At 37.1% G+C, this 16276-nt stretch overlaps 1 protein-coding gene across 10 annotated transcripts in view; it reads right to left on the reverse strand.

Annotated features, from left to right (window-relative positions):
* Positions 1-16276, reverse strand: part of OSBPL3 (oxysterol binding protein like 3) — a 91206-nt gene that overhangs the window by 23102 nt on the left and 51828 nt on the right. For 8 of the 10 annotated variants that reach the window (XM_068674220.1, XM_068674214.1, XM_068674215.1 and 5 more), the window contains 7 exons: positions 15744-15914; positions 11624-11750; positions 10662-10765; positions 10426-10518; positions 9631-9787; positions 7145-7275; positions 2220-2327 (listed from right to left, as the gene is read on the reverse strand). In XM_068674220.1, coding sequence (XP_068530321.1) covers positions 2220-2327; positions 7145-7275; positions 9631-9787; positions 10426-10518; positions 10662-10765; positions 11624-11750; positions 15744-15914 — 891 coding nt within the window. The remainder of the gene's footprint in view (positions 1-2219; positions 2328-7144; positions 7276-9630; positions 9788-10425; positions 10519-10661; positions 10766-11623; positions 11751-15743; positions 15915-16276) is intronic. The other 2 variants (XM_068674223.1, XM_068674224.1) reach the window with 1 other exon arrangement.

A 16276-nucleotide genomic window follows, 5' to 3' on the forward strand; every position in this document is an offset into this window, starting at 1 on the left:
ACGAACTCTGTTAACCAAAATCAGCGTATTATCAAAGCCACGTAAATGACATTGTTTTTGCTGCTGCAGGCCCATTTGAAACATCATACAGATTTCATTATTTCTGCCTATGGAAGTCCCAAGTGCTTCATAGATAGTTGGCATAGGCAGAGCTGCAGAAAGTAGTCTAGCAAAGGTGGTATTACCTTGGTTCATTATGTGGACACAGGAAAAAATTGGAGAGGATTGTTACTGTTTTCCCTCCTAACTCCACCAATACTAAGGAAAAGGGCTAGCTGGCCCAAACGGGTGTATCAGCTGCTCTCAAGCTTCATTCTGCATGAGATGCTCTATTAACTTGTAACCATGACTGCCCTAACTATCATCGTTTTGCAGGAAATGTAGTGTTTTACTTTCAGAGCTCACTTAACGAATAATCTGATAAGTCTGTACTCAAACCGACAAACCATTTCAGTCTTGTGCTGGTGGATTTTACTACAGTATGAAATGTTTCTCAGTGTGTACTGATAATGGTGACATGGTAACAAGCCAAACTGTTATGATACCGAAGACTTTTTGCTTTTTTAGCGTATAACCATGATATAGCTGCAAGAAAGATGTAACCTCGAAATTATCTTTTCTGTGGGAAGCCAGTTACGCTGGCCTCCAAGTCAAAAAAAAATCTTACATACATAAAGCGTTGCTACTGGGATTGTTTCCAACACTACTTTGAATCTGAGAAGCAAAATGAGCAGAAAAGGCTCATAAAAGAACAGTTGCTTTTTATATTTAATCACATGAGAGTTTCATTTTGCCTACTTTCATGTTCCAATTGTGGCATGATAAACTACACCATAAATTGCCCAATAAACTAAATTTTTATCTTATGCTAAGGCCTGAGCAACTAGTTAATACTGCTTCAGTTTTCACAGGTCTGTCATAGCACCTGATGTATCATTTACAGCCAAGTTCTGTGCAGTAACCTACAGCAACACTGCTATACCATAGCCCTCAGAGAAATCTAAGATGAAACTTTTCCAATATAAGTGATTCTGCCCTTAAGTTCCATTCCCAACCATGCCAGAGGGAATTTGTCAACAAACGCCCTAAAGGACCTTTAGAAAGCTATTTTTGTCATGTATATATGCAATGCATACAGCATGTTTCAGAAATAATCCATTGTCTTTGCAAGGGCCTCTACTAAATAGGAAAATAACTCCTGAAATTAAAAAAAACATTGTATTGATACATGAATGCTTCTCTGGATAGCAGCTTAAGTGCTGTCCAGTATCTTATGGGATTAAAAGGAAAAGGCAAGTAGAATGATCAACTACCTTAAAGAAAAAAAAAAAAGAGGCTAAATATGGCCAAAACCAGTTCTGCTAAAAGAGAACGAAAATAGAAGTGAACAGACTGAATGACTAAACTGTCTTTAAAAATGGAAGGAAATAGTAAGTTATATAAAACCCCCAACATTACATCCATTCAAGTTCTAATGTAGGATTTATAATGCAAGAGCAGCAGAAGCTTCTGTATGAGTTAACATTTAGGAAAATCCACCAGAAATAACACAGCTCTTGCTCCCCTTACCAGCACCATTAGCATCTAGATCCTGTGACCTATAAATACACCGTATTCGTATGCATTCTGCAGCAAGCCAAAGAGCTGTCTGAACATCAGGACATCTCAAACTGGCTCACTGGATATATAGAAGACTCCATGGCTTCACACACAAAACTAAATCAGTGAAAGAGCTCATTAAGAGCTGTGTACATCTACCTTATTTGATCCTTTCATGAAAAAGTCTTGTAATGGTTCTAAACTTTAAATCAGCCCCACGGGTAGCCAGTGTTCTGGGCTAAAAATATTTAGGCAACAAAGAAATACAGAACATGAAAGCTAACAAGGGAATAAGGGGGAGAGAAATGCTGGCTGCAAGGTAACAACAAGACAGCTTTGTTCATGCTGAATGGGAAGTGGGCAGGAGGTGAGGGAGAACACCAGAAGCCAGCAGGAAAAAGCAATGGAAGTGTGCTCAGGAAAACCGCTCACAAGGAAAGTCTTTAAAATTAAACATTACACAATGCATCATCAGAAATGATTCATAACCACAGAAGTGGACTCATTTTACTAACACAATACACTGCAGGGAACACATGAAGAACAGGACAAGATGTAACACGGTCTAGATGTAGGAGCTGGAGGAACAGACATCACTGGAAGACGAAATCCATACCCACCTTCACCAAATCTGGACTTGATTTTGCATTAGATGCTGAATCAAGGATCATAGATTCGGCATGTATTCTGCGTAACCGGTCTTTTAGATCAGTGTTTTGTGCTATTGCCTGGAATATTTAACACAAATATTGGGGATATAAAGTTCTCTCAACTAATTTGAACAGTGGTTTTATTGCGTAAAAAGAAAGGGGAGAAGAATATTTAAAGTGCATTATTAAACACCACCAACACGATTCTTTACTGGTCCAGCAAATCAGTTATTCTAAATGCTTCAAACCTTGTTCTTTATGTCTAAAATAAAATTATTTTTGTTCAGACACATAAGTGGAGAACAAAAGCCAAGGATAGTATTTACAAGTTACCAGGTTCTGCAAGGTGATATAAGAATTTAAAACTTAATTTTATGCATCACTTTTTTCTTCAGCTCCTTTCTTTCTGTCTGATCTCCAACCTAGTCTCTCTCAGTATTCTTACTCTTGCCACACCCAAAAACATTTGAAGAACTGAGAATGCAGCCTGGGAGTGAAAGACAACCCTCGCACACGACAAACATTGTTTTCCAGGAGACAATTTCAGAAATGGCAGAGGGCAAGTTTCACTGGACATGATTATGCTGTAGGGGAGAGCTTTCCAGTGTGCTTTGGAGATGGCTACGAATAAATAAATAAATAAATAAAAACCAACAAATAAAAATATCTAACAATGCTTACAACAACTTAGCTCTGTTTTCTTTCTTTTTTTTTTTTTTTTTTGGTGAGAAAGATATTAATAACCAAAATTCTGTATTTGTATTTTAATATTGTACAGCAATACTATTTTATATTCTACTGCTTTATAATTATGTGTAAGCATTCTTTTAAATTTACTCTGTTAAAAAATGAATCTCTACAGATCCTGACAGTGAAACAGCCCATTCTTTGTTCCATTTCAGAAACCAATTCACTCTAGTGAATTAAAAGGACGCCATCCTTCAGAGTATCACAAGTATACGTAACACCGCAAGACCAACGGGTAGTCATGTATGGTAACGTAACTTCTCCTTTGCAAGGACATGGAGCAGGAGGTCACACAGAAGCAGTCACGGTCTCTCAGACGGGATGATTCAAACAACACACACTCTAAATATATGGCCAGCACTCCTCCAGCCACAGCTGTTAGTTGGACACACTATGATCTTTTGGGCAACTCTTTTCTGAGGTGAGGTGGGTTTTCTCTCATACTCAGTTGGAACCACAAAAGACACAAAAGCTCAGTGTTTGAGGATTAGTCTGAGCCAAGAGTTTGACTAAACTTCAGTCTGCTAGGGTGTTCAAATTGTCCTGTCTGCAAGCTTATTTCTTCCCTTAAACCAGGGATTTTTTTGTTGGTTACAATGTATTTTTTTCAGATGCCTCCTTGCTTCTTTAATTACCTCTACAATTCCTGGATGCTTATTTATCCCCTGAAAGACAAACTTGGGGGCAGCTTCCTGTCTCCTTTCAGTGACTGTCAGCCAGGGAACCACAGAATGGTTTGGGTTGGAAGGGACTTTAAAGATCACCTAATTCCAACCCCCTGCCATGGGCAGGGACACCTCCCACCAGACCAGGTTGCCCAAAGCCCCATCCAGCCTGGCCTTGAACACCTCCAGGGATGGGGCATCCTCAACCTCTCTGGGCAGCCTGTTCCAAGATCCAACCACCCTCTAGTAGAGAATTTCTTCTTTATATCTGATCTGGATCTACCCTCTTTTAGTTTTAAACCCCTTGTACTATCACCACACGCCCCGGTAAAGAGCCTGCTTATCTTTCTTGTAGTCCTCCCAAGTACTGGAAGGCTGCAATGAGATCTCCCCAGAGCTTTCTTTTCTAGGCTAAACAACCCCAACTCTCTCTCAATCTCCCTTCATAGGAGAGATGTCCCAGCCCTCTGATCATCTGCAGGGATTTCACATCTAAAGTTTGGGTTACCAAAATGGGTAAGGAAATGTGGTTTTATCCTTACTGACAGGAATACAAGTTTTTGTTTCTTGTCCTCCTGAAGAGAACCAGAAAGCGTATTTTTCTGCTGCACCAACTGGAGCTGTGTAGACTGCTCTGACTTGATCGTAACACCTTCTACTTTAAAAACTGATACAGAGGTCTCTTCCACCTAGCTGTCTTTGCATTCCTCCTGGCAGTATGAAATGGAACAATGTGAAGCAAAATCTTCTTGCTAAGATACATCTGAAATGTACTCCACCACAGGATGGATTGTGGATGGTTTGATGCATAGTTGAAAGAAAGAAGCAACTTTGGGTAGGAATTTGAGGAACAATCTAGTGCATGTTTATCCTGGTAAGTCTCAAGGACTTGTGCAACTCCTTAGGCTGTCGGACTTGCCCAGAAGCAGGAGAACTGTCTTTAAGTGTTTGGTCTCAGCTTTCTGGCAAGGTAACAAAAGGGAATGGAAAAAAAAAATTGACTGTGATGTTCTTGTCCCAGGATTTTTTCATTAGATGCCAAATATCTACTATAGCAGGCTGTTCAAACTGTATTCCAAATAAAGTATATTTAGACTATTTTGAAATACTTCCTCTGGCCAAAGTAGACTTTGGCAAGGGTTATCTACATCTTCAAAGCAGTTCTCTACAGAAAGCAGAACTTCACAACTCTTTCTACCACTGTATCAAAGAACAGGTACAATTCATGTTCTGACAGCCTTATAATGGAAATGATAAGAAGAAAAAATCTCTACTGCAAACTCTGGTATTAGTTACTTGTGCTGAGTGCATCTGATGGCCACGTGTCAGTCACAGTAGAATTGAAGGAAGAGAATGCAGCCCTTCTGAAATGAAAATGTGTCTCTGAAAAAAAATTGCATTACTAATTTTAACCATAAAAAAAAAAAAAGCCTTCTGAGTCATAGTTCCTGTACTGCAACACAAGTCTAGCCAAGATCATCATTTTAAATAAATCCAGTATAGAAATGAAGATGGTCCTACAGCCCTTACAAAACACATTTTCCCTTTCTGTTTAATTGTGTCTATTGAATTGGGTAAGGAAAAAAAAAAAAAAAAAAAGAAAAAACAAACCCTCTTGATGGTTGGAACAATACTGAAGACCTCATGCCCATTTTTGCAATCTGAATGTGGAGAACCCTCCTGTTTACGCAATAATTTGTCCCAGTAATGTTTCTGATTTTCTGATGGATATGGTCTTGAGGGCAGGAAAGACAGTAAGCCTGAAGTGATGGTGGAAGGGAGAAAGAACATTCTCTGGCTTTATGTACATGTAGTCTGGATTCAGCACACAGGCATTTACCACTCCTGTGTCAAGCGTTCAGGTGCGTTATTATATGTCACTTCAAATGAGTGCAAAAAAGAATTTACACAGCCTGCCTGTATAGTATGCTACAAAGTGGTTTTTTCCTTCTGTTGTAGCATTTTTCTGTTGTGCTATCTTCTTTCTATTTAATTTTTTATATATTACTTATCTCTATTCACTATCTACTTTTCTTAGACTGTGGGTAGGTCAAGGATAGAAGCAGAGACGCTAATTTTGTAAAAGTCTTTTTATGCACTTTATCTGTTCATTTTTCTTCCTGTCAGGCTAGTAAGAGCAAAACAGACTTACGTTGGATAGCTTTCAACCAATGAGTTTGATTTTTTTTTGCACATATACAGAATAAAAAATGAATTAATAACAAACACCAAGTCAAAGTAACCAATACAGGACTCTCTTGAAAAGAGCACTTTTGCAAATGTGTCAGGTTTATCATAGCTGTGCCTGCATAGCTCTTCAAAGAAAGCTCATTCTTTTCTCTTAGAGGATCTCTCCTGTGCATGGTGAGAAAATTTCTGTTGGCATCATGGCTTTACAGATCTACAGGCTAAGAATAGCTCTCATATAGATGTTAACCTCTGCTGAAACTGCCAGCATTCACAAATGACATCTGGACAAGCTACAGAAGGCTTGTTGAGTGACAGATAAGAGCTAAGAGAATGACTTTTAAAAGACATCGAGAGGATGGAGATGAATCCTTCATTGCTCAGAAAAAAAAACAACCAAAAACAACAGGCTGAGTGTTCACTTAGTTCAGAAGTCTTAAAACTGATTTTTTGATATAAAATAGTATGCAAAAAACACTGGAAAAGTGTGAGACACCTATCCAGATGTCAGAAGTGGAATATCTGAAAGCCAAAAACAAATGAGTAAATACAGTTATTATGCAACAAGTTTCAGTTTTCGCCAAAATCTACAAAGACATAACTGCCTCTACAGGTCTAGGCAAAGAAACATGTTACAAGCTAAAAATCTATAACCATGTGCAGCTTTTGTAAAACAAAGGAAGTTTTTATAAACTTGTAAATCTTGTAAACTTTTTGTAAAACAAAAGGAGTCGAACAATTTTTATACTGAACGATTTCTAAGATGATCTATATCACATATAGCCAGAGAGTCAGGAGTGCCTCTGATTAGGAATTTGCAACACAGATTGAAATTTTAAGAGCATGGTAATGATGGTTTTCGTTGCTCTGAAACCAGATTGCTATTTGGTTGAACAGATAGCAATCTGAATATGAACAGCCTGGAAGGTCTCAAACAATTAGACAAAGTACACCAACCTAAATTCCCCACCACAACCTCCTAGAACTGAGTGATTGAACAGTGTATATTTCCAGACAAGGTAGACTTGTTGTCACAGAGCGGCCCTCTTATACTTGACATCAAATGATACAGATTATACTATATACCCAAATAAATCTATCAGACTTCAGTGTTATCACCTTTACCATTTAGGAAAGAGAGTCTTTGTGTAACACCATATATAATAACTCATTATGCTTCAATACTAAAAATTCTAGCACAGAGCGAACACTAACAAAACAAAAATTAACTACTATGAAATTTAAAAGTAGTATCAGATGACAATGAAGCTTGCTGTACTTCAGTTTATCACTTACAGATGTTAAGGCATTCTTCAAGCCAACTATTTGTGCAGATGGAGATGAGGATGCATCATGCTCTAGCATCTGCTTCAGCTTTTCTCTCTCTGTAGATATGGTGCTGAAAGCTGACTTCAAGGTGAAGTAAACTAGAATCATTTTGTAAAAAGAGAAAGTTAAAAAAAAAACCTTTTGTATACATATCAGTTAGGTAAAACTTCAAAGAAACGCCATTTATGGTGACAGAAACAAGGAATTAGTTTGAGATCTAAGATAGGTCACTAAAAACAAGTAATATTAATCAAGGTTACAGAGTAGATTTTTAGTAGGAGAAATGTATATGGTGAATGCTACCACGCTGACTACATTAGCCACAGTCAAAATTACTTTTGATTATTTGTGACAGATGGCAACAAAGCTAACTAACCACATCTGCTCTTCACTTGCTTTGTTTCCCAATTAGCTTGAATCTTCAGATGGCCATGACTCTACTTCACATTCCTTAAGAATTCCAGTGGGGGAGGAGAGGGAAGGAAAAAAAAAAAATCAAGAAAGCAGCTATAGCACATATAGCGCCAGAGCTACAGGGTTAGCAGCTTCACCACAAGTTAACTGTGGTGTTGAGTTCTATTATATCATTTGGGTACAATGAAATTTCAGCTTGTTAGATGATTTAGTGACTAAAAGGCTCGGATCCTGAATGTGATGATGCTCCTTCTACTCCTTCCTGAGCCTGTATTACTAGTCTGAAACATTCAAAGACAATAGATCATGAAAGCTGAAAACCACTAGATTTTTCAAGGGGAATGCACTTTAAAAAAGAAAAAAGAGAGAGATTTGGTATTTTCTTTAACTATGAGGAATACAAAGTGACATTTGCTTATGTAGGCTTTGAACATTCATATAACTGCAGAACTAATGGATTTCTGGGGGACTAATCAAACCTTGTACTGAAGTCACAAGAACTGTCAATGCAAAAAATTTGTCAGGGAATTTACCAAGGAAATGAAGATACTAAATCTGAGTGTGGATGCATAGGAAGTATAAAAAATAACAAATCTGTTATGTCTCTCTTCTAATCATCCATTTCTACGTATCCTTAATAGTCATTACCTTGTAGGTATATCTCAAATGTATATACCTTAGTATCTCAGTTAACCTAACTTAATCTTATAAGAAAATACTCCTGAGGTATATTTCAACACTGCAAACAGTTACCAAAGATAATTTTCACACCTTAACCTACATGAAAAAATCTAACAATGTCACAGAGGATGCAGAGGAAGATGTATCCATTATGATCTATTTTACATTAGCCTTTCACACATGGGTGACATACACAGAATCCTCAGTGATCTTGTATTTCATTTAGTAAGTTGTATACTAAAATCTGAAGAAATGTTACAGAATTAAGTACTTATGTTACATTTCAGTTGTATCAAAAGCTAAAGCAAAAGTTTTCTTTACTATTCTTTTCCAGAAGGGTAGTGATATAAAGCAAGTTTGGGAAAAAATATCTTTGTTTTCTTAATACAATGATAACTGCATTAAATAGTGCATAGTCAATTGTATCCATAATGCATGGTTCAATCCAGTCAAAACTTGGGACATGGACAAAGATTAAAGATCATTTTGAGCAGGAGATTTCCAGAACTCCACTAGATAGCAACTTTTCCAATTGCGCCTCCACTCCTTTTTAATTTTCAGAAAACATGGATCAGTTTTGACTGTAATTGACTTTATGAAGCTTACTACTGAGATAGATACATTCCTTACGTAATGGAATCAAGACGCATCAGCACCAGAGGGCAAAAACAATGAAAGAATGCATACTGATAACATCAAATCCTTATCCGGTGCAAAAGGGAGCAAAACCAATGCTTCCAAAAGTCTTTCAGATATACAAGCTTGAGTGCCTTCCTTACCAAGATTACTTAAATAGTAAAAATGTTTCCAGTGTGAGGATGACAGGGCAAAGTACTGCTAAAGAAGAATGATTCTGAGAGAAGAAAGAGTCAGGCTGTCCCTCTGGCTGCTTTACATGATTTTACTCTTATATATTCACTAAAAATAGGTTACTACCATAGCAACCCTTGCATCACCAACAAATGTTGACTCTGAAATACAGTGAACTGTCTGAATTTATAAACACACATGTTCATATACACACATATGCATGTGAACAGAAAAGAATATGATCTCCTGTAGCATTCACAGCAATGGACTGTAGGATTTGCACCTTTTGGCAACAAATAGAATCTAGGTTTTTAGTACATTAAGCAAGGTAAGGTCCTCCATAATATATATATATGTATATACTGGATGATTAAGCCACTTTTTTCAAATGACTCAAGACATCAACATTTGCAATTCCATGAGGAAATAAAAGGAAGGGCGTTTCGTGCATTTTTCTAAATATTAAATAGGATGCATTCTCAAAAGTCACATCAATATTTAAATTGTGATGACATAAAACTGTGAATGAACAACAAAATTTCGTTTACCTTTATGTGCAATGTGAAATAAGTCCTCCTGCATTTTAGTAAATTCTGATGATGTTTCTGAGCCATCAGAGTAGTTTTTCTCTTCTACAAAATCTATTGTAGATAAGTTAGGATTGGAAGCATGCAGTCTCATAGGGGCAGAAAATACTGAAGGCACCTGTAAGGAGGACAGCCATTTGTGATGTTGTTTTTTGTTTGTTTACAAACTGCAAAGAATGTTCTTTTTTTTTTTTTTTTTACTTGTCCCTATCAGAGTTGCATGCTGGAGACACCAAAAATTGAAGTACTACTGTTGGTTACCAGTAGGCTTGCAATGGATAAAACCATTGATACAATTTGAACCAATTTTGCGCAAGATATCATAATGGGAAATGTGGCAAAATTCCAAGAAACCAGCCTATTGAGAGCTGTAGGATGTGGTATGTTATTTTTACTCACTTCCTAGTATCTAACAATATGGCCTCTGGAGGCAAATATGCACAAAAATACCCAGAGAATATAAAAAAATCTGTACTGCTAATAAAAGAAAACACTACCAGAATCCCCCCCCTAAATTGCAGGCAGATGGAAAAAATAGGTAAAAGACATTGTCAGTCTCCCAAAGAAATTAGTACAGATCCTGTTGCAGATATATATGAGGACGTATTTTTGTTTTGTCTAATATATTACTGCTTAAAATGATACAGCACAGGATACGACTTCAAAAGGACTCATATTTCCTAAACTGGTTACATTGAGAAATGACCAATACCTCCGATATAAAGAAAGATGAGCTAGTGAAAAGATTGAAGTTACCTGTAATGTTCCTTTAGCCTCTTTACCAACAACTCTGGATCTCCACCTCCTATGTGTTCTCTTTTCCTTCTTTGGGCTTTCAAAAGGTCCAACCTTTTAACAACATATTGGACAAAATTAATGCAGATCACCATAAAACTAGTAAAGATAAGAATAAACACCTTGATCTTTTAGGATTTGGGGTTCTTTTTGAATTGCGAGGGAAAACTTTATTTATTTATTTTTAAACAACAAACCTGCATAGCATTTATAGCAGGCGCTGAATAGGTCCTGTGAAGAACATCCATGCTCTGTAACAGCTGGTTCATTTCCAGTAAATGTGTGTGACAGGTGGAGAGATCTGTTTTGAACAACAGAGTATTTTCAGTTGCTCGCAAGTAACAGGCACAATGAAAGTTTTTGTTTGTAGGTTAGTCTTATTTTGATGGTAGCTAACTTAAGTTATTCAGTGAACAAAAAAAACACAACACAGTATTAGACAACTGCATAAAAAAGCTTGTATCCTTCTCTCTTCAATTCCATACTCAAAATATTGAAATGTTTCTATACAGCCTGTGCAATTATCTTGGTATTTTATCCTTGCTGATTGTAGAAAATTGAGAGTAACACAATAATTACTGCACTTTGGGACTAGTCAGGTCTCCTCATGGAGAGGGGATATGAAATCCAAAGGCTTAAAGACTGAATAGTCAATAGTCCATTCAGAGCTAGAGATGGGCCTCCTCTATGTTAACGTTGAAGCTCAATGTTGGGTAGAAACTTAGCAGATACACATCATACAGACACTATTAACATGAGAAAGATTTTCATGCTTTTAGAAAAACATGGAAGCAGAAGGTAACTTTGAAGTAAAAAGATTTAGTCCTTTTAAAATGACTAGATTTTGGATACTTCCCTTTTTTGAACACCCAGATTAAGACAGTTCAAGTTTTACTATTGAAGGTGATGTTTACATATAAAAGAACATATACCGAAATATGTAGGTTCCTTTAAGAGACCCCTAAAACTGATAATCTCCACATTCAGGAATCACTAGTCCTTTTGAAAACAAGTAGGCAGTTAACCAACAACTACTTTGTTCCTCCCTCTTGTTTCTGAGAAAACTCTAACTTTAATTACTATTTACGCTATTGTTCTGTCATTTTTAAAAACAGCCATAGGAAATAGGCTATTTTCAGCTTCCTTCGAATATCATTACCTCTCGAGCATTTTTCCATGTCTTCAGAAGACTGTAGCCATGATGGAATCCTGGACTCATTACTCGAAAAGGAAAATGACAAGTTACCTCCAGCTGACAGTGAATTCTGTTTGGTCAAGCTGCCTGCCTGTTCCAAAGAAGAACAAGCAAATTATTAACAAATAATATTTTAATGAAGGAACAATAATGATGAAAAATAAATTTTGAGGAAGGCCAAAGCTATGCATCTATTAAATTAATTTAATACATTCAAAGCTCCTTATGTGGCACACAACCAAAACAGGACGTTCTGTTCCTTCTGCACGCTCCCTGAAGAAGCCCCAAAGGTAACTAAAATGTAATATGCACATATTTGTTAGAGCTATTTTCTAATGAAGGACGCATAATCTACTAGATGCTTTTTAAAATTTTTACTCAAGGTCTTATGAATCAAGAGTGGATTTAGTTTGACAGACCTTACTACATGTGTAACCATATATCTTAACTGGATATAGACTATTCTTTTGCAATATCTCAGTAATCTTTCTCAAACCTATCTCATTTTCGGTAGCAGCTACTATCAGATGCTTCAAGAGATGCTCAAAATCCTGTGTAAGAGCTAACTGAGTAGTACAATTAAATAGCTTCCAATGGAAAGAAATTTCTACCCAATACTATTACCAGTTGTCGTGGTTTAACCCGGCCGGCAGCTAAACACCACGCAGCCGTTCGCTCACCCTCCCCCCTCCCTCTCTGGGACGGGGGAGAGAAATGGAAAGTGAAGCCCGTGAGTTGAGATAAAGACAGTTTAATAAGACAGGAAAATAATAATAACAAAATAATAATAAAATAATAACAATAATAATACAATGGTGATAATAGGAAAGTAATAATAGTATGTACAAACAAGTGATGCACAATGCAATTGCTCACCACTCGCTGACCGATGCCCAGCCTAACCCCGAGCAGTCCGGCCCCCTCCCCCCGGCTAGCCACCCCTATATATTGTTTAGCATGACGTCAGATGGTATGGAATACCCCTTTGGCTAGTTTGGGTCACCTGTCCTGGGTCTGTCCCCTCCCAGCTCTTACTGCACCCCCAGCCTGCCCGTTGGCAGGACAGAGCAAAAGGCTGAGATGTCCTTGGCTTAGTATAAGCACTGCTCTGCAACAATTAAAGCATCGGGGTGTTATCAGCACTCTTCTCATCCTAAGCCAAAACACAGCATTCCACCAGCTACTAGGAAGAAAATTAATTCTGTGCTAACTGAAACCAGGACACCAGTTCATAGTGCCTTATTCTGATTTCTTTTCTAATATAACTACAAATAGTAGCCATTCAAATGCCTAATTATTTTTTAAACTTTACTAAACTTTTCACCTTTATTAATATCTACATCAGGAAGTTACATAAAGCAATTACCTGCTTTATCAACATCTTGTTTAAAGTCAGTTTTTAAAATGTTTTCATAAACGTTTCATCTTAAGTGGCATTACATTGCCCACTCACTGATTATGAGAAAAGATGACTAAGTTGTTTGGCTCTTCTCTAAATCACAGGCTTTACAGGATTTGTTACCTCCTGCTCACCTTATATCAAAACTCATGTAGCACTAGTTTTAAATTTATTCAGAGAAAATATCATCTATATCTTATCCAGTTGCAGTTTTCTTAGTTTGTCTTTTAAACTATATAATATATGCTCCAACTTGAGTTGTGGAATAAAATAGAAAGCACTGTCCAGATGATGTCATTCAGTACTATGTCAATTTATATAGTCAGTCTGCAATAGCAGTAAACATCAACAAGCACAATTATTTTTAAATTAATCTATGCGGTTCAGCTGTTTTATTCCTACATAAATAAAGCTGTAATCATCTATATATGTATACACAAATAATAATCCCAGCACCTTTGTAAGCATAAGCAAACTTAATTTAAAGATGAACACTTTACTGACATTTTGGAAGCCAATCCCACATTTATCTCTTAAAAATCTAACCATATAACCAAACCTTTTCCAGAATTTGTATCCATGAGGGGCATGAGTAGGAGGTAAGAAGCAAGAAGACATTGCCAAGAAACAGGTAAAAGAGTTTGCAGAGCTCCAGTTAGCATACTCTTGGTCATGATCAACCAGGTTAAGCATTAGATTCTAAGTGCTGCACATATATATACATAGATACATACATTCACCTTCCAACAACAACAGTAAAGAAGTGAAAGTTGGTCTAGCATTTCTAAAAGCAAATAAAATGCAATAAAAAGTTCACTTAACATATTTTTCTCAAAATAACTTCTGGATTGATATCAACATTAACCTAGCTAGGACTCGTGTAAATTGGCAAACCTCCATTTAGCTTCAGCAGATCTAAGGTGATTAACTGGAGCTTAAGAACTATCCCCTTCTATTTTTCACATGAAAATAAGCAGGGCTTCTTTGCGGTACAAATCTGGATTAATAAATTAAAAGTGAATTAAAGTCTTTCATGCCAAAGAAGAAATGCTTATAGTTCCTGACAGTGAGTACAGATTTTAGATATTCTGGTCACATGAATATATATATATTTATTTTTTTTTGGTGAGCAAAGGCATTGTTATGCTTGATGTCTGCCTTCAGTATTATTCTTCCCCTTCTATTCCAGCTGTCTTGCAGGAGAAAAGAACTAGACTGTCCCATAAGGTTTCTCATTTCCTAGCAGACACAGTCTCAGCAGAGCAGGCTGTCAGAGCCACAGAGGTGCTGGCTCCACAAAACCCATGCAGACAGCTCTTTGCAGAACAGTGCTGTTACCGCAGGGCACATCACTGTGCTTTCAGCTGCTGGCTCACACAGATCCCCTCCTTCTCAGCCACTAGCAAAAAGCTGTTCAGGCACATGTTTGTGCTTGCTCAATAAAAAAATTTACACAGTAACAGTATAGTCCTACCAAAGTGATGAACCTCCCCCCATCCCAATGTCTTGTAGCTCCATGCAGCTAACAGGCAAACTTATAGAGTGACTTTGTTCAAACTGATACTACAGGCACTCCTGATAATACAGCCACCCCTGTTTTTTACTGTCAGTACCAGGGGATGTACTGTACTCGTTGTCTCTGAAGGAGAAAAAGGCGTGGGAGAAAGGTTAGTGGGTAAGTTTACACAGCACTCCTAAACATCCCCCAAGAATCCTACAGATGGAGAATCCTCAGAAATGCCTAAAACCCTTTTACGCAGAAATACTATGCTGTTTCCACAGTAAGCACTGATAAACACGTTGCTGACAGCTCAAAAGGAGTCCTATCAAACCAGGGAGGTGCCAGTAGGAGGAAAATTCTTGTACTGCAGGTAGTGTGAAACAAACCCACTCAGACCGCACAGCAATATAGCTAGGGAAAAGAAAACCTTAAGTAGGAGGATAACAAAGAGGTGATCGCTGCACAGAGGTACTTTTGGAGTTGACAGAAACAGAAAGCAGTTTCAGTTACAGAAAGTAGCACAGTATTGATAAAAAAAAATGTTCTCGAAAGAGATCAGTGGTTCTAGACAACAGCAGAAGAGCTTCTTCGGGTGAACGTCAACCAGTCAGCATGTAAACTGCTGGAGACAGGTTGTGTTTGGGTGCAGAATACCATTACTGTTCTGTGAGAGTACCTTAGTTAAAAATGCAAGTGGTAGTCACAGGTGATGGCTGTTCAGTAATCCCTATATACATCTCAGTTAAGCACAGTCAGACACGTTAATGTAAAAAGAGAGAGGTTTTATTAGCTAAAGGATAAAAGAAAAAATGAGAAAAATGAAAAAAAATAATACAGCTGAGCGCTCTTCTGTGACCCAGACTGACATTAACCATGAACATATCACACAAATACTGAAATATGTCTCAAATATTATGGGGTTATAACTATATTTTCATTACTTTTAAAACTGAATATTATTTAATTCACTAAAATAATAAGACAATATTATACAATTTACCATCATCATAGAGAAAACTGCTTGGGAGAAAATATATTAATAATATTATTTTGCTCTTTATAGAGCAAAATATTTTAGACCATAACTTAGACCCCTACAAATTTCCCATGCCCTTTATTTAAACTCAAGTCATGCTAATTTATTCCTTGATGAAAGCCCATTATTTATAAATCATAACTATTACCTTTCTACTTGGAGTAGAATCACACACACCAGGGACAGAGTCCACAGTAGCAGATACAGGGAAGAAAAGATTACTGACGTCATGAGGAAACATGGAGATTTCATTCTGACGATACATTCTGTGATGACGAAGTTTTGCTACCCATTCATCAAACAGCTCCTGAGATTTCACCTACACAAAATTTCAGATTTTGTAACACCCACATCCAAAACTGCTAATAAAGAAACTAAGATAACGTTGTGCTCATTAGACAGCTAGCCTGGCTGACTTTTATTGGCAAAATATCGAGAAAGTTTCTCTAACGATGCTCATATTAGAAGACACGCTGCATGAGCTTAAGCATGACAGAAAAATTGTCACTGGAGAAAGTCAAAAAAAAGAGAAGCTTCAGTTAACATGACTATGATTTCAATACAGAACACAGTATGTAACAACTTCTATATAGGAAAAAAGCAATGTAAACAAAAAAAATAATTGTTATTTCTTAGTTGCCAGTTTTAAGGCTTAGTCAAGGTTTAACGAACTGCAAACAG

Source organism: Anas acuta, chromosome 2, assembly GCF_963932015.1.
Source record: "Anas acuta chromosome 2, bAnaAcu1.1, whole genome shotgun sequence".
In the NCBI taxonomy this organism is placed as follows: domain Eukaryota; kingdom Metazoa; phylum Chordata; class Aves; order Anseriformes; family Anatidae; genus Anas; species Anas acuta.